Source organism: Haemorhous mexicanus, chromosome Z (genome assembly GCF_027477595.1).
Source record: "Haemorhous mexicanus isolate bHaeMex1 chromosome Z, bHaeMex1.pri, whole genome shotgun sequence".
NCBI lineage: Eukaryota > Metazoa > Chordata > Aves > Passeriformes > Fringillidae > Haemorhous > Haemorhous mexicanus.
In genome coordinates, this window is record NC_082381.1 from 64958321 (window position 1) to 64982305 (window position 23985).

General features: G+C 37.1%; 1 protein-coding gene across 1 annotated transcript in view; it reads left to right on the forward strand.

The window, feature by feature from the left end:
- The window catches only part of SV2C (synaptic vesicle glycoprotein 2C), a 78061-nt gene that overhangs the window by 14298 nt on the left and 39778 nt on the right, over positions 1-23985 (forward strand). Inside the window, exons 2-3 of the mRNA XM_059836542.1 lie at positions 6726-6906; positions 19118-19269. Of these exons, the coding sequence (XP_059692525.1) occupies positions 6726-6906; positions 19118-19269 (333 nt within the window). The remainder of the gene's footprint in view (positions 1-6725; positions 6907-19117; positions 19270-23985) is intronic.

Genomic DNA, 23985 nt, shown 5'->3' on the forward strand with positions numbered 1-23985 from the left:
CTTTAAGTTCCATTTTCTTGATTTTCATGGTTGAGATCCTGTATTGCAGCTCATCAGTACTGTTTGAGAACAGGATCATTTTGTGTGAACATTAGATAGAATTAATTTGATTTTTATTTATATGAAATTTCTGGGTTGGTATTTGACTGAATGTCATCAGATGTTTGCGGGCATATTTGAAAGTGGTGCTTGGGTTTGATGGGGTGTTGATTTTTTTTCTTTGTTCATTTGGGATTTTTTTCCTACTAATGGAGCAGATGGACTATTTCTTGTATAGTTTTAAATTGATTGCAGTGAGCTATCAATTGTATGAGATGGTTTTTTTTTGTAGCTTATATATCAGAGGATTTCCCTGAGTTGTTTTCTTATGTAAACACTAAAGAAACAGAATTTTACAAAAAAAAAAAAAAAAAGTAAAACTTTTTTTGGTTGAAACAATATTTTTAGGTTTTTTTGCCTTGATGAAAACACTGATGTTTCTGTATTGCTCAAAGAGTTTAAGAAGAGATGAGGCTGTATTTTCTTTTTCCAGCAGTCTCACTGGAATTTAGTCTTTTTCTTGAATTTATATCTTTCTTTAGTTATTATGGAGATAAAGTTGTCTTTTTTTACTGACTGTGAAGCATATCCAGAATGTTTTGTGAACTAAGCAGCTAAAAGATATGCAAAAGTAAAATGGTCTATCATGCAAAGGCTTGTCATATTAGAGAGGTAAGCACAGAGGTTACTCAGCTGCAAGTTTTCTTCTTGAAGGCCCAAGAATGACTGCAGCATGATAGGTGCTGTGAAAACTTCTATGTTGAGGATGGGGAGCTTCAACATTAATTTTAAAATAGCTTTATATTTTTCATGTCTTTAAACAGAAAAACCCTATTACCCTGATTTCTAAAAATAATTCCAATAATATAAGTGAACTTTAACTGTTTGTAAATGTATTTGAAGCCAAAGAGCAAAGAGGTTCAAAACAAGTGTGTAATTAAGCATCTGTGCTAAAGAGTGTGAAATTTCATATCGAAGCCTGTCTGCAGTGGTCTTGACAGGGAAGGCAGGAGGAGTGGATTAGTCTGAAAAGTTGTAATAGAAAAAGAGCCTGATATGCTGTGGCATTTTGGGGATTCACATACATTGCATATTATTAGGTAAGGGGAGTCATTTAACATCTGAAATTAAGATACTAAATGTTTACTGTGAGAAACAGCTAGAGCTTAGATGAAGGAAATCAAGGCTTGAGAAGTCTTGAACTTGCAGAGACTTATTCAAAAGCTTAGTTTTAGTTAATATAGTGTCTATCTCACATGCTTGCTGGAAAACAGTACCTATCAGCTTTTTCAGATGGCTGAACAATTTGTGGTTTACTTTAACCACTTAGATCCACTCAATAAAATTTTACCATTCTGTGTATATAGAACTTGCTGTTTCACCACTGCAAGAAAAATTTACAGAAACAAAGAAATAGTTATTACAGAGAAATACTAGTTTGTGGCAGTTCTTTATGTAGGAATATTGCAGCCATGGTACAACTGAGGGGATGAATGGCATAATACTAAAAATAAAAAGTGAAGATCAAATATATTAAGTACATAGGTTTTAGACATCCAAAGAGAGGGGCCGTAGAAAATTTGACTTCTTTTGTCAATTTTGGAGTTATTACAGCTTTCTTATATTTGTTGTCTTAATGGATAAGTGTTTGCCTTAATTATGTCCCATTGCAAGCACTTAATTAGAGGTTATGTTTGATAGTTGCTGCATAGGTTGCTCCGATTTTCAAGTCTTTTCTCATCAAAAAAACTATTAATAGATTATAATTAAATGCAGGTCTGAAAGATTATAATCTTTAAACTCCAAATATACTGTATTACCAAGGTTAAAACAAATATAAATCTGGATATTCTTTATTCCTGTATTCATCATGCTACTTATAGACATTGCAGTACTTCACTAGGAATTATTATATTCTAAACAATAGCATATGGGAAGATCCTAGTACAAATAAATAAAACACTGATTACATCATAATTATTATGAAAACTGTTTTGCTTCTTATGGAACCACGTTCATAATTGCTCCTTTCAAAATAGAAATGGTATTTTAATCTTATTTTTGAAGTCTTTTTAATACAGGTATACTTTTTCTGGCTGTATGAAATGCATTCCTCATTCAGACAAATTACCTAAACAATATAACAGGAAACAAAAACTTTAGGCTAGTTTTATAACTAATCTATAATAGGTATGTTAATGCAAAAAGCTAATCAGGGAGTCCCATAGCCTCTGAGTCTCTCTATTGCAACAAAGTTTGACTTTTCTTTCATTGCTGTATTTTTTCCTGAACTAAATACACTTAGAAACTGATTTCTCAGAAGGTTTTGCCTGTCTTTTAGATACCAGGCTATGAATTACAACAGATATCAGCAAGTAATGAAGGTATGGCAGCATAAGGAGTAAAATACTGCTTAACTGAACTGAAGTGACTTGTTATGCATTTATTGTTATGACATTGTTTAAATTGTCCAAAACTAGCATTTGGATACCAAGGGAGTTCTTGGTCAGCTGTTTTGTGAGGCTAAACTCTTTCTAGCAGTCTGAAAGGTGCTGTGTATGCATCCCTTTAAAAAATATCTAACCATCTGCTAGGCAGAGTGTGTGCACAGTGTAAATTCCACACTAAGGTTCTTCCCTTGTCTGAAGAGGATGTAAGTGTGTATTTTGTACGTTTGTGCGGTGGGTGAAAATCATTGAAGTATGTAAGAATTTTGCTATGGAAAGAAAATATGGGTTTGTTAAAACTTGTCAAAAGAACAATAAAAGAGATTATTTATTTTAGCATGTTTCTTTTCAGCTACCATCTGCCTCTTCTCAGTGCTTTTCCAAAATTGACAGAGTTTTAGATTACATGTTACCTTCTGGGGAAAATCCAAGACATATGATACGGATGTCTTTTGAAGTCTTTATATTTTAAAATATTTTCAAATATGTTCTAAGATCAGACAGGATGTCAAACCAGTGTGTTCCTTCCACTGTATTAGCTGACTTCTTTAGAGGCATAAGTGCACAAAAAGAAAGAGAAAATAGCCAGTCTTGTGGTTGGTAGTAGCTGTTCAAAAGGGGAGTAACACCCCTCAGCATCACATGCTAGGTTGACATCTATATACATATATAGACTGACCAACAACCTGGTCAGTCTATATATGTATATAGATGTCAACCATATATTTAATTTTTACATATATGAATTTATGCAAAATGTAATGTGTGAATTATGAAAGATGTGCAAAAAATTGAGTGTTATCCACAAGAGATTTATGTTCTGACCAGTAGCATAACATAATAAACAAAAGCTACAAAGGTTAGAAAGGAAATGCTCATGATAATCTGGTGACAATAAAATGATCATCTTATCTCATTAGCTACTTACATTTGTTGGGTGATTGTTCAGCTATTTTACATGGTTAGAGTTCTCCTTTACTGTTTGTCACTTTTGTGATTATTGTGAATATTGCAGCAGGGTAAACTGATCTTAAGGAAAAATTTGGAAGTTGAGAGAAAGGGCACTTCCTTTACATGATGCAGGAGGGGTTTAAGCTAAGGCTTACTAAAGTTAACTAAAGTTTACTAAACTAAAGAAGAGAGGAGAACTTCAATCTACCCCAATCCTAGCATTTTGGAGCTAGTGTCAATAGGAGACACCCAGAATCTAGAGAGTGTTCAGAATCCAGCAGGTTTAGATAAGGAAGAAATTGTTCATTATGAAGGCAGTGGGACTGATTGCACAGAGAAGCCGAGAATGCACGGTCCCTGGAAGTTTGCAAGGCCAGGGGGAATGGGATCTGAAAAATCTGGTTTAATGAGGAGTGCCCATGGCAAGGGGGTTGGAAATAGATGGGTTTTAAGCTCCCTTACAACCCAAACCATTTTTATTATTCTATTAATCTCTTACAAGAAAGATAGACAGAAAATACAGAATAGAAGTAAGACAGAAAATGTACTGAAATATGTATTATTGGTAGCTGCAGTAGGTTCAGGATGGAAGGGTTACAGATCTTTGGTCAAGGAGAGGATTTGTGCAAAGACTCCAAGGCAATTAGGAAAAAATTGGAAGTTAGTATAATGGGAAAGAAAATGATAATGCTGCAGCACAGAGAGCAGCTTATTTATAGCAGTTTATTGACAGGATGAGAATATTATTTTTAGCAGCATCTTTCAAATGTTCTTTAGGAGAATTACATCAGTATAGGAGTCCAAAACACAGTACAATGACCAAAGGATTTTTCATCTAAAAGAAAGGCTATTTTATTTAAACTCAAGACTTGGAAACATTTTCATTGTTCAAAGTGTTTTGATATATTAGTGCATCACAAGGAATGTAAATTGGTAAAATTAGGATTATTTGCATAGAAATATTTCAAAGTTATCTCTATAAAGAAATAAAAGGCTATTTAATTTGTCTTCTCTATTTCTTATGTTAGAATGTTGGCTGGGAAAACCCAATAATACTCATACAGAAAAGAGTGTAATGAATTTCACTGTAAGAATAAAAATGAACTTTTTCATTTTTTGAAATCTGTCAGCTGGCAATGTAGCTATTTGATGTTTTTTGCTACAATCTTTCCCCTCCCATTATCAAGCAAGCAGCAGATCTGTTGGATGGAGTCTCCAAACTGCTTATAAGTAGTGATCCACATGTAGCATGGTAAAATGACCCACAAGAGAGATCTTCAAGCAGTTGAATGAATATGATAAATTACTCACCAATCTTTGTCTCTTTAAGACCAGAAAATACATTAGCCATGTGCGTTTACAGGAAAATCTCAACTAGTGGAATAAAATTTCCAATGAGAATGAAAAAGCTATACAATAAATGTCTGCTCTTTAACACCTCCATACCAAAAAACAATACTGTAATGTCTGTGCCCTTCCTGAGCTAAGGAAGATAAAGAAAGATGTCTTAGTAAATCTGCAAATTCAGGATTTACTGATATTATCATCAGTATTCTTTGATGAAAATCTAAGAAACCAGCAACATCTAGAAAATATTATGGAGTTTGTTGCTTTAGCAATTCTCCTGTGATGAGCAGCATGGGATCTGTTATCCTAAGATTAGATGCAGCTCTGAGAAAACTGATTTAGAGGAAGATGCACCTACTCATGGCAGGGGATTGAAGTTTAAGGTGGTCTTTAATATTCCTTCCAGCCCAAATCACTTTATAATTCTGATTCTATAATCTTGTTAATATAGAATATAACTCACAATGTGTATCCTATTTTAAAAATATCCTATTTTAAATTATTTCTCATAAGGAAACAGCAGTGGAAACTACCTGCACAGAACATGAGAGGGAACAGGGACAGTTCAGGCTGTATTAAACCCTGCAGATGTCAGCACTTCAGATGTTATCAAATGTAATTCCAAGAACAGAAATACTGATGAGTAAACTCTACACTGATATGCATTTAACCAAGCCCAGGAATTTAAATGGTTTTTTTTTCAGGTTCCTTTATCATCAAACTACCTACTGCAGGGCAAAGATGATTCTTTTGGAGGCCAGAATTTCACGGCAATTAGAGTCCATTAGAGATGCTGGAGAATTTGTCCATTCTTGAGACTAATCTAAAGGAGATACTTAACAGGGATTTCTAGTATTTTACTTACTTCTAGTAACTTAGTAAGTAATTCCTGCTCTGTAGAAGATGGTAACAATATGCAGGATATATAAAACCTAGCCTGGGAAGTTCAACAAGAAACTAGAAGGAAAAAGAGTTCTATGTATCAAACAAAATACAATGTTAAAGGTTCTGTCCAAAACTTGGGAATTACTTTTTCCTTCTGACAGTCTGCTCAATATGTGGTACATATTTGTCAAATGTTCCACAGGGTGTTTGGAAAGGAATTATGTACAATGTGCTAAGATGTGAACAATCAAAATGGTAAATATTTCAACTTATCTTTCTGTGAGAAAGTACGTGTGGAAACACAAATTATGCTAAAAAAATATCACCCCAATATTATTTTTTGCTATGCTATTTTAATAAATGTAACTGTATCTGTTCAAAATTATTGGGAGGGGGGAACATGACGAAAAACCTCCAAAACAACAAGTCAAGAACATTAAAATCAAGAACATAGTGCTTTTGCTTTGAAAGGACATTGACTATTGAAATGAAGAAATATACTGACGTGGAAGGGAGAAAAACCAATCAAGATGGACGTCTTTCAGTCTATAGATCTCAGGTGGAAAGTGTTTGTTTTATAATCAACATTTTTTAGTACATATTACTCCCAGTGACCCCGGTGTTTAATATCCTGCAGGACTGTTCATACTCTAGAGATGTTCAGACAAATTGTATCTGTAGGGGAAGCAATAATTTTTTGCAATATTTAACATGAATTCATCTTAATTCTGAGGAAATAGTGGCATTTTCTCCTCCTATTCTGACTTACTTGCCTGCATGTTTATTCTTTTAGCTAGATGCACCTTGTTTAATTTTTATATTAAGCTTCAGTTTAATATTTACATTAAGTGTGTCTGGTAACAGATGAAAAAGACAGTAGGAAATATGTTCTCTCTAGATACATTTGCAAAACTGTGCATATAATTTCTATTCAGTGAGAAAGGATAAAATCATCTGTATACTACTCTTTTTGTAAATATAGAAGTTTAACTGATTTTGGTGTGGTCAATTAGGTAGCTCACAATATACGTCTTTCTGTATTTTTGTGTCTTACAGGGAGTATCGTGTACCTTGGGATGATGGTGGGGGCATTCTTCTGGGGAGGCTTGGCAGACAAGGTGGGAAGGAGACAATCACTCCTGATATGCATGTCTGTCAATGGATTCTTTGCCTTCCTTTCATCCTTTGTCCAGGGCTATGGCTTCTTCCTCTTCTGTCGCTTGTTTTCTGGATTTGGGTAAGCTCCTCTGGTTTTGTTAATTTTCACAATTCTGTGTGTTAATAAAACTTTGCTGTTTGCATAAGCACATTATTTAGTGTAGAAATATAGTCTGTGTCAGCAGTGAGATAATTAAGCAAGGTAACTACTGCACTCCTAAATAGCAACCTGAAGGGAAGAATAATTTTGGGGGAAAGGCACAGACTGAAAACTGTGAGATTGAGTTTGTTCTTATATTGCAAAGGATTTGTTTTGTCAACTTGATCAACTTGCTTAACTCTTTCAAGCCTCAGCTTCTTTATGCACAGTATCTTGTTCAGCCAGCAAAGTAACACTCTCCTTACAGGTGTATGCTAAGATTTTGGTAATATTTGTAAAGTTTCCAATGTCTTTGTGTGCACAATATTGTTTATAATATCATGGCATCATGACAAATTTAAAACTGGGTCCTAAACTGTGTCAAATGTTCTCTCTGAAATATTGGAATTTATGGACCTGTGTTTTCTTTACTTTTCATTTAAATAACTTCTCAGTGATTAAATTTATAAATTAAAACTTTTATGAGCAGAGAATGAGTTAGATAAGTAAACTACTATGAGAAACCCTCCATCTTTACTGCACACTTGGATAAACAAGAGCTGTGTTCTGCATACTGCTTGATTTAGCCCTTCTGGTCATTGCTTGATTCAGATTAAGACTCCTAATTACAGTTCCAATTCAGACCACTATCAGTCTGTGGTATGCTGAATAGACAGGATCTGGTGAGAGCACGGCAGCTGTGCTGCCAAGTCACACACATTAATTCCATTTCTTTAATTGTTTGTTGCCTTTATGTTATGTAGCTATGGTTCAGCAATGCAGTTTTGTCATATTTGTCCTTTGAGAAATCCTTTGAACTGGTCTGAAGTAGGCTAGGACTCAACATGAATACCAAAAAGAAATTACCATAGCACTCAGTAGTTTTAAACTGATTTAGGAAGAGGAATGGAAGGACAAGAGGAGAGAGAAAAATGTGAGGAGTCATCTAGCTAGAAGAATCTCTGTCACCAGATTGTCAGATATTACTTTAAAGACAAGAAGGAAAAATGGCAGTATTCTACTTCCTGAAAACCCCAAATCCCATAGAAAAACAAAATTTAAAAATTCCTTATCACAAATCACCATCAGTTCCCGGAGCTATATTTTTCATTCCACGCACAAACACCACAGATTATGTTGCATGACACTTTCACTCTTCTGTGATCCTGCAAAGTTGAGACACCTGTTGTATTACTGCTTAGCCTGCCCAATTTCCAGGTCTGGCAGGTCTGGACCCTTATGGTACAAAGGTTCGTTTTTTCGCAGACCCGAAATGAACTGAAATTAGCTTTAACTGAAATTGTCCCTTTTGGGATATACTGCAAAATATGTATTTATTATGCCTCATGAGAAACTTGCCTGCCCCATTTCCTCCTCACCTGTCGAGGAGCTTTTACAGTCAGAGTCAGTGCCTGTAGCTTTCCTTGTGATACATGCATGTCCTTGATTGGGAACCACATTCTCTTGTGTACCCAGCTAATGATTAATGGCCCTTGAAGGACTAAGCCCTTCATATCTTTTTCCTACACTTTCCCCACTCTGTTCAAAGTCCTCCTACCTCATCTTTGAGACCTACATGACTAGATCATAGATATTTTGTCACCATGTACTATATTTTAAAGTCTCCAAAACAAAACAAACCCCAAACCAATCAAACAACAGCAACAACAAAAAAGACAGCATGAACTGCAGAGTTGCTCCTCATAGCAATTACTGCAGAGAGAGGGTCATGGCTGGCTCATATTTGCTGTTTTCTTCAAAGATTGAATTTTTCCCCTGAATAATCCCTTTGAGATTATATCAAGGTAGCAGTGTAAAAGCCATGAGGTTTCTGGAAATCTATTTGTCAGACCCTCAAGATGAGGAAAATCCCATCTTGATAGGTGTTTCCCTTTTTCCGGTCAATGGGCACCTCACAAAACTGCCATAATTTCTCAGATAGGGACGACAGTGGCTTAGAAACTTTGTCTTTCACTTCCATCAGCACCCACCAATGTATCTTATCAGGTCCCATCAGCCTATGCATCTTCAGGCTACTCAGATGTTCTTGAACCTGATCTTCTCCTGCAGTGGAATGTTGTCATTCTTCCAATTCCCCTGCCTTGCCTCCCGCAGCTGATGCGAGTGGAGATCTTTGCTATGAAGACTAAGCGGAAAAAAAATGTTGTTAAGTGCCTCAGCCTTCCCCAAATCCAGGTAGCCAGGTCTCTGGTTTCCTTTGGGAAAAGGCACACATTTTCCCTAGGCTTCTCAATGACATTCCACTGTTCCTCTGTTTTTGAGGGAGGATGCTTTGTTCCAGTAATTTTGTGTGATTCAAATAGCACAACTATGGAATTAGAATGATTTTAAGGAAAGAATTTAGTCATATGTTTTAAAGGCAAAATAGTATTGTTACTCAGACTAGAGAGGAGTGGGAGTTTTCTGAAGGTGCAGAGAGTTATCTGGATAATTTTTTAAATTAAAGATCACTGAAATTGAATCCAAAAACCTGATTAATGTCTAGGACAGATTTAGATACGGTTTCCTACCAAGTGAAAAGATCTAGAAAAGAAACTGTGAGTTATATTCATCATTAGTCATTGGGGGAAGGTACAAATATTTATCATCAAAAAACACCTTGTTGTGTCTGTCTGAAAATGTCAAAGGAAGGTTTCTCTGACAGAGAGCATACAACACAGCTGCTAACTTGAATGAAGCTGGTAGCTGCTGTCTGTTCAACTACTACTGTGAAATATTATTCCCGGCTACATAGTTTTGTCCAATTTCTATAAAACATTATTCTAAGCTATTAGTTTAATATTTTGATACTTACAATTTTAGATGCATTTTTTTAAAGTACAACTAAATTTATAATAAAGTGATTAAAACCACACTACACATTTGTTTTATCCCACTAAATTTCATTTTGGTTTCTTCAAGATATGCAGAGATTATACAATTTGGAGGAAAAAAATCATGCTTATCCAGCAGAAATATTACTTCTAAAAGAAACCAAAAATTTCATAGAGTGAAATTTAGCTGAAATAAATATCCTGTGGTGAACTACAATGTAGAAGTTTTTCAGACAACTTGATATGTTTGCTCCTGGTGGAAAGTTATTCTTTCTTCTGAGCAAAATAAAAGATGCTTAATTAATGTGTCCTATTTTGAAAACACGCAGTATTTCCAGACTGCAAAGATTTCTTTCAATTTGCCAGAATTGCCAATTTACCAAATTTCTTCTCCAAACCTACAGAAATATTAGGAAATACAGGTTATATGTTGTTAACTGATGTAACTAAAAGTCATTAAGAAGCTTTTCCCCTGCCTGTTACCCCTTGTGAAAAAAAATCTTTCTCAAGATGTATTAACATAATGTTCCTTTTCCAGACTGCTTTAGACTATGCTTCATTAAATCTGAGACTTACCTTCAGGCAGTTTTCTTCGTTCTTCCCTAGACAATCTCTAAACCTCCCTGCAGAACTCTTTGTATATTATTGGGATCCACCACAGAGTGCTGGTGTCACTACGGTAGAACAAAACTTGTAGTTCAGATATTTTCTCAAATTCTTCACTTTTTCATGGGGAACCAAAAGTTAGCAGAAATCCAAAACCGTGAATGTAGTTTCTTGTAACTTGCAGCACTGAGGGGTTGCCTGAGTAAGTCCACACATCCTGACTTTTACCAGCAGTTTCGTATACTACATCTAGTGGCAAAAAACACTTAGAGTTGCATATCCATCCCTTAGAGACTATGACGGGAAGGGTGTGCAAGCAGTCTATACACATAACAACTGCAAAAATGCTCCAACAGAGATGAAGACTATGTGGAAACAAGACAAGATTGTTGGCCCTACACAAGCAGTTCCTTCAGGAACCTCAGATCTAGACCAACATTCTGCTTTTATAATTTTATATCATCCGTATTTAGTATCGTGTTGTATTTATCTTTTACTTCCTCATATTCACTAGTTCCACAGCTTTTTGATGAAGAAACTTTTATTCTCTCACTCTCAAAATGTTGTAATCTTCTGCCTCTGATTCCTCTTCAGCTTCCAGCTGTGTCCTACGCAGGGCTATCAGTGTTTTTGCACTGTGAGCTAATGAATAGCTCTGCAGGTGACTGGCTTCAAAGCCGATAGGCTATGCCAAAAGGGATATACACTTCTCAGTGAAACCAAGTAAGCAGCTGGCAAAGTCTGATTTTCAAAAATTGCTTGGCTTCAGTCCTTGCAGCTTCAGATAGATATTCCAGGTTGATGAGAGGTTCTCAGAGAGAAGGGGTCTTCCCTGAGCCTTCTCTTCCCTTGTCTTTCCTTCTGTAATAGAAGAGAGCACTCTTATGAAGAAAGGAAGATTATATAAGAGGGAGAAAAGGGAGGAAAACACCAGACAAGCGTAAATAAAGAGAGATTACACGACAGAAAAAGCAAAAGAAAAATTATAGAATCATAGAATTATTTAGGTTGGAAAGTATCTTTAAAATCATTGAGATCAACTATCAAAATAATACTGCCAAGTCCACCACTAAGCCTTATTCCTAAGCACCTCATCTACATATACTTTAAAACCCTCCAGGGATGGACATTCCATACTTCCCTGAGCAGTCTGTTAGCCTGTTAGAATGTTTTTTCTTTCCATGAAGAAATTTTTCCATGAAGAAATTTTTCCTACTATGCCATTCCTATGGTACAGCTTGAGGCTATTTCCTCTCACTCTATTTTTTGTTACTTGGAAAAGGAAAGACCAACCTCTCTACACCTCTTTTCAGGTAGATGTAGGCAGAGATAAGGGTTTTTTTCTTATTTTCTTGAGCTGAAAGTCCCCCAGTTCCTTCAGCTATTCCTCTTAGAACTTTGCTCCAAATGTTTTGCCAGCTTTGTTGCCCTCTCTGAACATATTCCAGCATCAAAATTACCTTAGTGTTGTGAGTGACTGAAAACCAAACACAGGATTCCAGGTGTGGCCTCACCAGTGCTGAGTACAGGGAAACAATCCCTGCCCTGCTCCTGCTGGCCACACCATGGCTGATCCAGGCCAGGATGCCATTGGCCTTCTTGGCCACCTGGGCACACCCTGGCTCATGTTCAGCTGCTGTCACCAGCACCCCCAGCTCCTTTCCAGCCACTCTGCCCCAGCCCATGGAGCTGCCTGGGGTTGTTGTGACCCAAGGGCAGGACCCAGCACTGGGCCTTGTTGAACCTCACTCCATTGCCCTCAGCCATGATCCAGCCTGTCCAGATCCCTCAGCAGAGCCTTCCTGCCCTCCAGCAGATCTGCACTCCCACCCAGGTTGGTGTCACCTGCAAACTGCCTGGGGGTACACTCGATCCCTTGTCCGGGGCATCAATGAGGGCATTAAACAGGACTGGCACCAGTACTGAGCCCTGGGGAATGGCACTGGTGGCCACCAGCTGGATGTAACTCCACTCACTGCTGCTTTCTGGGCCCAGCCAGCCTGACAGTTTTCTACCCAGTGAACAGTGCAAGTGTCCAAGTCATAGGCTGCCAGTTTCTCCAGGGTAATGCTTTTGGAGACAGTGTCAAAGGCTTTACTAAAGTCCGCTTGGTCTAAGTCCTCTCTTTTCCTCATCCACAAAGTGGGTGATCCTACAATAGAAGGAGATCAAGGAAGACCTGCTTTTCACAAACCATACCTGTGGTGGCTGGGCCTCACCCCCTGGGTCTCCTATATGCGCCATGTGATAATGCAGACTCATTTGCTCCATGACCTTCCTGGACCCGGCAATCAGGCTGTAGTTTCCCAGATCCTCCTTCTGAACCTCCTTGTAGATGGGCATCATATATCACAACCTTCCATCAACCTCCCCAGTTAGCCAGGACTGCTGGTAAATGATGGGAAGTGGCTCAGTGAGCACTCCTGCCAGCACCCCTAGGACCCTTGGGTGGATCCCATCTAGGCTCAAACATTTGAGCATGTCTAAGTGATGTAGTTCTAAACAGGCCCAAGTCTGCCCTCCACAAGTTCAAGGCACATGTTCTCCTTGCCAACCTTCCTTACTTCTCTGACAATGAAAAGCTCTGTCATTTTTTCATCACAGTGGTCCAGAGAGCCTCCAACCATCATATCCCATCACCCACCAGTCCTCCTCTGCTCACAAACAACAGTTCCAGTTGGGCGCCCTACCTTGTTGATATCCTGACCTGCTGTGTCACGGCATTATCATCCACACACTCCAGGAACCTCCTGGACTGGTTCCTCTCCACTCTGTTGCTTTTCCAGCAGGCATCTGGTAGGTTGGAATCCCCCATAAGAATGAGGGCCAGTGATTGTGAGAGTTCTCCCAGCTGCTTCTAGGCTATTTCACCTGCCTTTTCATTCTGTTTTGGTGGTCTATAGCAGACATTGCCCATGGTATTTGTCTTTCAAGTAAAAATTGAAGATTGAAAAGTGAGAAGAAAATCTACAAAAGAAAGAATTAATTAGCAGTGATTTTGTGATTACCAATACTAGCATATGTGAAAGCAATTTATCTGAGTATCTGACAAATTCTTTGCTATTATAAGCTTGAATGTGGATTGAACTTGATTTTTTAAATAGTGTTGGGTAAATACGGGGGATGAATTATTTATTTGTCAATTCATCTTTCATCAGAACTGACTACTGTAAGGTTCAGTAAATTATCATTTGAATCATTTTTACAAGGACTCTCTTGCTATTAATAGCACACAGGCCACTTATGTACCTGCAAGAAAACTTCGTTATTACTCATAGTCCAAAGAAACACTTGTATTTAAAAATGAGTACTATGATCAACAAAGCTTTGTCTTTACTGTGATGCAGTTTTCTAGGTCTTTATCCAGCAGTTCTCAAAGAAAAGGTTGATCTGTTTGCTCACCATTAAATACTTTGCCAGTCTAATGGCAGTTCTGAAAGGAAAACAAGAGGAATATTTTTCAATGAGACATGGTACTGGGGTAGAAAACTGTTAAGAAAACTGTTATGTGCAATTGAATGGAAGGACAAGGAGAGATGGGCTGTTTCTAAATCTCTGAATCTGTGTTTTGAGCTCTACCACTTTTTAACAAATAGCAAATAACAAGGTGAGTTGCAAATGCCGTCTCTTACAGACACTTATCAATTTTCGGTCTGGATGTTGTTCAAGTGTGAAAGAGAAGACAAGTATTTCAGAAGAACACCATACTACCTTGTATATTTAGTATTCTGTAGGGGCTTTTTGTCCTAATTATCTCTATTCCTTTTATGCTTTTGCATTTCAGGCCCTTTCGGCTAGTGAATCTGCAAATAAACAATGGCTTCTATCTGAAGCCAGAGGTTTCTGAATGCCTCACAGACTTGCTTTCATCCCAGCTGTCACACTGTGCAGTTGCCAAAATCTGTTGTGACAAACCACAGCTCTGAAGGTAGATTAGCAGACATTTATCATCTTTGTTTGTAACAAAGAAAATGCAAATGTATCTTAGCTTATCGTTTGTTTCACTGAATCCCACTCACCTAAGGTGCACCCCTGAAATCTCCTTTTGGTTTCACCTTTCTCACAATTGCACGGAACAAACAGGAATGGAGAGTGTACATAAATATGCATTCTCTCTTGCTCTACCTACATCTGATGGGGTGTATTACATAAGATGAAGAATAACTGAAAAGATCATTATTTATCACTCTTTGGATTGACATTTATGGTATTCTCCCACTTTTAAACAATACGTGCAATAGCAAAATGTTCCTGCTATTTTCTTAGTGTTGTCCTTGCATATATTCCTACATATTTACAAAAAAAAAAAAGCAAGGCTGAAGGCATGCATCCTTTTATTTCACATGAAAATTCTGATTCTTATTGAGTGAGAGAATTTATTTCATGCTTTTGGGCCAAGCTCAAAGAAGTTTTGCCTCCTGTTGGCATTAGATTGTGCCTCATTACAGAATGTGTTATTCAGGAGACAGATATCACTCATGACCATCATCCCAGAGGCTTAGATCTGTGGGTTTTTTAATCTTCAAAATAAATGCTCAGACTCCACACAATTTATTTGTGAAGATATGAAAAAAAGGTACTTAGTTTTTGTACATACTAACAAGATACATACTCTTTGTGACCCCTAAGGAAGCAGTGCATGGACTTCTCTCTGTTATCTGTGGGTAACATGTTTACATCACCTGCTTTGTTTAGGATAACTGAAGAGATAACAGAAATGAATAAGAGATGAGATATAAAAGCTTCAGCTTGTTTGAATAGTTTGTGTTTAGGAAAGTTAAACTCCTTCCCATTTTTAGAATGAATGTTCTTCTCAAGTCAAACCCACAGTTTTCAAGGGCTTTTCATCTGCACAGGAAGATATATCAAGAGAAGAATATAGTTTCACATATCAAATTATTTTCTACAAGTGACGATGAGCCATACAATTTACAAACACAGTAACAGTAAACAGCCCACTGTATCATACCAATTCATTGCCAGAAGCAGACTTAACACTGTGTCTTGTGTGAAAATAGCTTTTGCATTTCCCTTAAAACAAAAGACAAAGTCTTCCTACTGAAAAATTAGTAGTAGTTCTGATTTTAATTTTACTTGAAATTCACTCCTGTGCATGCCACCATGCATTTCACAACATGTTGGCAAGCAACAATGAGGCAGTTACTTTCAAATTTACAATACAAAAATGTTGAGAATCAAATTTTATTTCTCCCCTATGAATATGGAAGGGCTTGCCTGGAGGCACTGAACTATTAACGGTTTGTATGGTGCAAGTGAAGATGGGATCTAGCCAAAGTTTTCTTTTTTAAAACTGTAACAATTATATTCTTCCTTGCAGCATGATTTATTGGTGGGTTTTTTAAATGTGAACTTTTGATAAGTTAATTCATAAATAGCAGTAGTGGCTGAGGGATCTGAAAAATCCTCACAAGAGAGTGATGGAAGAAGCTGGAGATACTCTGAACTTCTCTTGCCCCAGTCTTTGAGAGGTAATTTATGCTTCTGGTAGCAGTGTTCCATATGGAACATATACCAGTATACCAGATAGCATATTAGTTCTATAATAGAAAATTACTGTAGTACCAAGCACAAGGTAAAACTTCTGCAAGTCGGGAAGAAATTTCTTTGTTCCTTAAAAGAGTTCTTGAGATCCATTGAGTTTTTAAGGCCATTTCTCATTGTTGTTTGGTGTGAGAACCGTTGTAGCTGTTCCTACTCTCCCTTCCTGCTGTCACTGCATTTAGGAGCAAGTTTTAGGGAATGGAGACACGGCTACTGCCACTTTGAGATTGTCCAGCATTAAGAGCAAAAGAAGTCTTCTGCAGGAGGACATTTCCTCTCCATCTCCCTCCTTGCCCCTCCAGTTTTGCTGTTCATTAGCCTTTCTAAGATTTTCATATTCAATTTTTAGTCCTAGTAGTAGTTTTATGATATAGGAAGATCTTCATAGATACCGGCATCCTGAAATATTGTAGCAGTATCAGTCTGCACTTACATGAGACCAGAAGGATGAGTTTAACCAACTGAGAATAAAGTTTTCCATTCTCAGGTTTAAGATGCAAAAGACTACACATCTTTACTACACCATCTCTGTGAAACAAGGACCTGTAACTCTCCATGGCAGCAGTTTTCTGTATGATGGAAGTACATCCTGTATTTCTCCTTTAAACTCTCGACAGGTTATGTTCACTGTTTAATCAATACAAACACAGTATCTGGACTTTAAAGAATTTCTTAGCCTGTTGATGTACTCACTGCTTCCAAATAAACCAATCAGTTGGAACAGAAGAACTGTGTGTTTTCAAAGCTGATTATTTTTTTTTCCTGCTTATTTGCATATCCTAAATAAAAGGATATTTTCTAGCTCCAGAATTCCTTTTACATGTATAAAGGGTCAATTGGTAGCAAAGTTGCCGTATTGATTTGGACAGGTCTTCTTCTGTAGCTTTGGAGAACCTTTAGGATGTAGCATATATGTCAACCCACCTGGATCAGTTTTAACAGCAACATTTACCTCTTATGATCCATGAGAAGTAAATCCAGCGTTGGTTCACACTGACAGTTGGGAGATGCCTTTTTAGCTTCTTTTGGTCAGGTTCTCTACATTTTGTGACATTAAGACAAGGTAGATTTTCTCAACTTGAGACATCCACTCAATGGATGCCATGAGCAACCTATTAAATTAGGTCTCCTTCAAAGTGGGCACCTATAACTCCTTATCAGCACTTTTCATCTTTGTCAGGAAAGAGGAAGATCTTGTTTCTGGTTCTACTAGTAAATTTTTTACCTTAGAAAAGAAATTGTAATTAGAACCATGAGTACTCTATTTGGAACATTGTGGGAGTGCAATTCAAAGCCATCTCTGCACCCTGGAGGGTTTACATCCTAGCTGTAATCCTTTTATATTTGTGAAACTGGAGAGCACTGAATCCATAAAAACATTGAGACAGCAGGGTTTCCCCATCACAGGAAAATGAGTTGCGGTTCTACCCTTAGCCATGCCCCCTCAATTTTTCCTCAGCCCAGACTTCCAGGGGAAGGTCCAAGGACATTGTGCCTTGTTGCCTGTGACAGGGCAGTTTCCTGGTGAAGTCTTTCACTATTTCCACCCATAAGAAGAAATGGGATACACCTTGTTAGCTGTGTATGTAACAGGCATTTCTAGAGGTGTAAATCTTTGTGTTACCAGAGGAGCCTTTAACAGCTAGCAGGTTCAACTATGCAAAAGATTTGTCGTAAAGCTAAATATTGACCAGGAGTATTTCAGAAAAAACAAGGCTTCAGGATGTCCTAATTGGACCCTCCAATACCTGAAGGGATCCTGTAAGAAAAATTGAAAGAGACTTTTTACAATAGCATGTGGTGATAGAACAAGGTGGAATGGCTTAAAACTGAAAGAGGGCGGGTTTAGGTTAGATACTAATCTCCTGTGAAGATGGTGAGCATTGTCGTTACTGAGGAATGTCCTGCTATTCATGGCAGTGTTCAAGGCTGGTTTGGATGGAGCTGTGAGAAATCTGGTCTAATGAATGTGTCCCCGCCCATATGAAGGGGTTGGAATCAGCTGATATTTCAGGTCCCTTACAACCCAAAGCATTTTATGACTCTGTGAAGAGCTGTACAAAGGAAAACAGAAAACTGCAGTCCCCTATACATAAGAGCTCAACCAATATTTCATAACAGTACATGAAGATACATTAAAGTATACTGTATGGCTATGGCACTGAATTTTCTTAGTGAAATACCATTTCTGTATTCATGTTTCCCTTATTAATATTTGTTTAAAACTGTTTTGAGGTTTGCTGTTTGCTTCCAGTTTGGAAGCTGCCAGATGATACATAAATATGCATTTATCTTTAAAATTCACTTACAAATTCAAACCATGTCATATTTTGTATGTAATCTGAAGGTATTTTCTTCATTGGAAAAAATAAAATCCACAAGCACTTGTTGTGATGTAGAACATCAGATAGCTTGCATATGTAGTGAGCAAGTAAAGGGGGTAAAAGATGACTTGGAAACTGGTATCAAAAGTGATATACATTTTGAAATACTTTAATTTTTCTTTTTTTCTTTTTTTTTTTTTTTTTGGTACAACTGGCCTTCAGACAATGTTGATTTTACCATGAGAAAAAAAAAAAGAATATTATATGAATGCATATGCTTTTCATAAAAAGTTAAGTAAAAAGCCAGCCTGGGCTTAGCTATTCATGTAGTCCAACCAAGTAGAGTATGTTCTGAATTGTGTGTCAAAAAAAACTATTGACATATCGTTATTTCTTGATTACCTAAATCACGGGAGGTAAGACTTAGAGAAATACCTATTACACTTTGGGAAAATGATTAATATTTTTCCATTAGAAGCAATGTATTTTGGCACATGTCAGAAGACTGCCATGATTTTGTAATGGTGAAAGTCAAGACTTCACACTGGCCTCTGTTCCAGTGACTGACACATTGACAATTCCCTTGAAACACTGAATGCAATAAATAGTACATGGAATTTTCAAGGAAATATTTGACAAAAAATTGCGTCCAGACTGATGAAAGTTTTCTCTAGAGTTCCCCAATATATGGCGCAATTTGAGAAAAAATACTTGCCAGAGAAGCTGCTTGTATTTGAGGTTTTTGATGACTGCTGCTGTGGGCTTGTTCAAACTTTATCTAGCTGTTACTCTCTTGCTTAATCCATGATCTGTATCTCCTTTCAGGATCGGTGGAGCCATGCCAACAGTCTTCTCCTATTTTTCGGAAGTGCTCGCTCGGGAGAAACGAGGTGAACACCTGAGCTGGCTCTGTATGTTTTGGATGATTGGTGGCATCTACGCTTCTGCAATGGCTTGGGCAATAATTCCTCATTATGGTAAGAAAAGCCATAGAAGAAAGAAAAATCTCCTTGTGATTTGGAGGTATTCTAGTATGAAAGTAAAGATCTTGAAGCTTGATAACCTAAAGAAGAGTCTTCATGTCTGTGTTTGAACTACTGACCTAACTGATAAAAAGAAATTGATTCTTTTTGGAGGATATAGCAGGAATAGGTTGTATGTCAAATAATAAATAATTTATTACAAGATGCAAAACTTCACCAATATTCATATTTAGTCAGTTTTTTAAAATTACTGAAAACCTGTACAAATGAAAATTTAATCTGTGTCATTGTTAAATCTGGAGAAAATAGATGATGTGGGGATTTGCATCAGAGAAATTGTAAATTGCTGGAATGTCAAATTAGTGATCCTTTTGATACAGTGATAGATTGTGAATTGAACATTCTTGAGAAGAGTAAGAACTTTCTTAATGTTTGCAGGGCTGAAATCTGAAATGAGTCTGAAAATAAAGCTGTACTGAATGTTTCTTAGTAGATGTTTTTAGTGGTGTAAAAACAGATAAATGGAACACAGCACATTTAAATGCTGTAGGGATGTATGAGGGCAATGGCTGAAGTTATACTCACATAAAACCCATAAGCTACTTTGTCAAAGTGCTCTTTAATTGCCCTGACATAGTTAAACATAATATGGAGGTATAGATTCAATTCTTTGTCTCTTGTGCTTGCGTTTTACAAGACTTAAGTGCTCATGGGTCTCCAGGGTTGCTCAGACTGCTTAGGCACTCTTAAAAATCAGCTTCTGAAGCAGTTCTCTCTGACAGGCCCCAAGTGAACTAAAGCAGCACTGTGAGCTGGCATCCAAAGCAGCTTCCTTTAGCCAAGCAATGAGGTTTATAAAAACTATATTGTGAAGGTTTGCTTGAAGTAAGGGGAATATTTAGCAAGTGATAATGTCCAGAAATAAATTATAATTATGCAGACTAATCAAATACCTAGACTGTTGCATTAAAATTATTTTAGGGTTCAGTACACCAAACCTGAATCTCTATCTTCAACCTTGCCTTTTGACTTTGAACTGCTGGAAGCAAAGAGAGGAATTTGTGCTGACAAGGCACAATATGGAATTTCTTTTTCCAAAGTAGTAAATTGCTCTGGATGCCAAGCACTTTTTTGCTTTCCTATGGACTTAAATTTTCTTTACCTTTCAGTGGAAAATGCAAACATTATGACAGAATGATTTACATAGGTTGTCTAATTTAATGTAAATTTTATAAATAACTTTATATCCTTTACTGAGGTGCTTTTAGAGCATCACATGGCAGTATATTTTAATATAGTACACAAATATCAAAGGAGTGTCACTACAGGGAAACCATTTCTCTTTCTTTAGCAGAGGAAAAATATCAGCAACAAAAAGATGTTCTGCACTGAGTTTTTTGTTATTATTCTCCTTTTTGTTGTTGCTTTTTCCACCTGCAAAAATATTTGTTAAATAATATAAGACAAGAGAGTGTAAAAAACAGTTTCAAAACATAGTATGCTTTAGTGCTAGACATACAAATCACTACTTGCAGTTTATTAAGGTAAGTTACAATAATCAAAAAAAGGCCAAAAAAATCAAGCTATCAAAAGAATTCTTTTTCAGAGTAAAAGAATTAGGTTTGTACATAATTTTGGCAAAATTAAACAGAACGTACTTATGGGTTTTGATGAGGTCTTAAAGCTGTCTTTACTTTTGAATCAGGATTTTGTTATGTTTGAAGTCTAAAATCTATTCTTCGCTCCTAGTATTAGTGTGAAATCTCTCCAGTTCAGGCAAACTGTTTTCTTGTAATAATGCCATGCCAAGCTCTCAGATGTTTCCAAGGGCTCCCAGGGCAAACCCTGCTCCAGCATTTGGGGAGTGTGGTCACACATTGCTGTCCTCTCCCAGAAACATTCCAGGTCAAGCAAACGCCTGTTCAGGCGTCTACACCACTTGTATCACATGCATTTACAAGGAGGGTCTTGTGGTATTTTCTCTTTTACTATTTCTAAATTATTTCTACATAGATTTATTTTGCCAGAATTAAGCAGAGATAGAGGTTTTCCTCCAAATCCCTTTCTGTACTTCTCATCCTTCACATCTTCAGTGATCAGGAAGCAAAACATAACTATAATATACCCACCCACTTTTAAACTGTGTTTATATTTGTGCATGGGCATTTCTGTGCTCTCTGCTTCTCACTTGAGGACCTGACAATGTTTGGGTTTCTCAGCTGGACTCAGAAGTTACTCAATAGCAGTGAATGAAGTTCCATCTGTAAAAAAAGCAAAAAAAAAGTCATTGAGCACAGTGGAATTATTCTTCTATTAATAGAAAGACACCAGGTCAACACAGTTTTCTTTTCTTATTTACCAATGTGTTCCTTTCATTTGTACTCCTTCTTATACAAGCCCCTTTTTTAAAGTCCTAGATTCATAAGTACACATTATCTAGCCCAAGGCAGACCGTGAAGCTATATCTGTATGTTTGCCCGTTGAACATTTAGCTATATCTGTGGGAGAAAACACAGATTATTCTCCACATGTAACAGTTTATCTCTGTTGCTGTTCAAGCAGCATAGCAGAGTCTGAAACAGTAGTAATGCCCTGGAACACAAAATAAAGTGTTGAAAACTGTTGTTTTGACATCAGCATGTTGTTAGCTGAGGGATAAGTGCCATGCAGTGCTGCAGTCACCACATATGGAAAGGCTAATATCCTCTGGAAGACAAGCATCTCTGTAGCAAGGCTTTTTGACTTGTATATCTGCTGGCCTTTGTTTAAAAGCTGAAAGTTTGTGTAGCCTTGTTCAAGGTCTCTTAAACTGGAGCTCAGGCTGTGAAGAAGAAGAAGAAGAAGAAGAAGAAGAAGAAGAAGAAGAAGAAAGAAGAAGAAGAAGAAGAAGAAGAAGAAGAAGAAGAAGAAGAAGAAGAAGAAGAAGAAGAAGAAGAAGAAGAAGAAGAAGAAGAAGACTTCAACTGCGTACTATAATAGTCTTCAAAACTCTTTGTTTTTCAAATAATGAAGAATCCCAAGAAAGAGAAATTTTAGTTTAAAATCCAGACAATTATATCTTACAAAATTTTTTACATGAAGTTTATTTTTAGTCTGAGACTATGAATTAAAAATAATTATGCAAGTTGTTTAATCAGTTATTAAAAAAGAAAAACATTCTGTGCCATGATTGTAAAAATCATTCTCAATTTTTATTGTAACATATCTCCAAAGTGAACATCAAGGGAAGCTAGATAAGGATTTCAGTGTCCTTAGCCTATCAGTTTTGATATTCTGTCTAATTTTATGAGATGTGCCTGCAAGACTCATACAAGCCTTCTCTGACTTTATGGACTTAAGGGAAATCTTTTCAAATCTGCAACATTCCCTAGAGTATTTTACTTAGTCATAAAAAATGTTGACCTCATTGGTTCTTAAACCTTATTCTTGAACAGGAAGAGGAGTGCTTGACCAAAAAGAAATTAGATTGCAAGGCAGAGACCAGGATGGTATAGGTATCTGTGCTGTTATGGCTTAAGCTGCTGGTGGAACCTGAAGCAGCTTTTTCCAGACTCTCACACCCCACTTCTGGTATTAACCAAAGAAGAGATGAGCTAGCCATGTTCCTGGCTAGATAGTGGTTCCTGAGAACCACTCAGGAAACAAACTTGGAGAAAAAAGTATGGAATAAGAAGTCTAAGGAAACAGCATTCCATCTCAGAAGTGAAGATTTCTTGCCTAGGTGTAATGTAATCCCCTTCTGCAGGAAAGTGTCATGAGCTGTATAGTAGTAAAACAGGCAAGGCAGCAGGTCTGCATGCAGCAGCAATGCAGATGAGGAGATAGGTTCTGGCTCACTGTGCAACTCACAGCATGCAAAGCACCAGGCAGTGTTAATGGAGGAATTAACCTCTCAGCCTGCTGCAGATTTAACTGAGAACATGATGGACTAAAACTGTGGAGCAGCAATGAAAAAAGAAAACCTTTTAACTCTTATTCTATCTGGATTTTTGTGGGGCTAAAGGGTTTCTCAGTGTCACACAGCAGCAGCGGTATTGGGTTAAACATTCCCACACTTATGCTGCATACTATCCATGGGTTAGAGGCTTAGGGCACAGCAAGTACTAGTGCTTGATGAACAATAAAAGTAGAAGGATCTTAGGAGGCATCCATCTTTCAGTACTTCTGGTGAGCAGACCCTGGATCCTTTTGAGTGGTAGGAGCTCTTAAGTGTGGATTCACAGAGATTGATCTGATATTTCTGTCAAGGGATAGTAGTACAGATAATGAGAAAGTTTTTATAATGGTCTGTTTGTTAAGCATCTGAATGCAACTGCCATGAAAGAAGTAAAACCTCAGGCTGAGGTTGCAGGGGCCATTGTGAATTCTGGTTTGAAGCAAGCTGATGCAATGGATGCCCCTCAAAGGTCCCTCACCCCCATTCTATTAAACAGATGCTCTTCCTTCCCTTTGTGTTGGAGTAGACTAGAAAACAGCAAATTAAGAAAAAAAAATAGAATTGTTAAAAAAATAGAAAAACAAGGAGCATTGAATATTCCCAGCACATGTAGGAAAATGCATGTCTATCAAATTATCCTAGCTGGTAGCTCCAAACAGAAGACAGAAAGCTTCTTGGTCAAATAACCCTGCACTGGTAGAAAAATAAATTTGTACATTGTTCTTTATTTTATTTCTAAAATTCTGGACTCTCAATTTTTAAAAATTCTAACT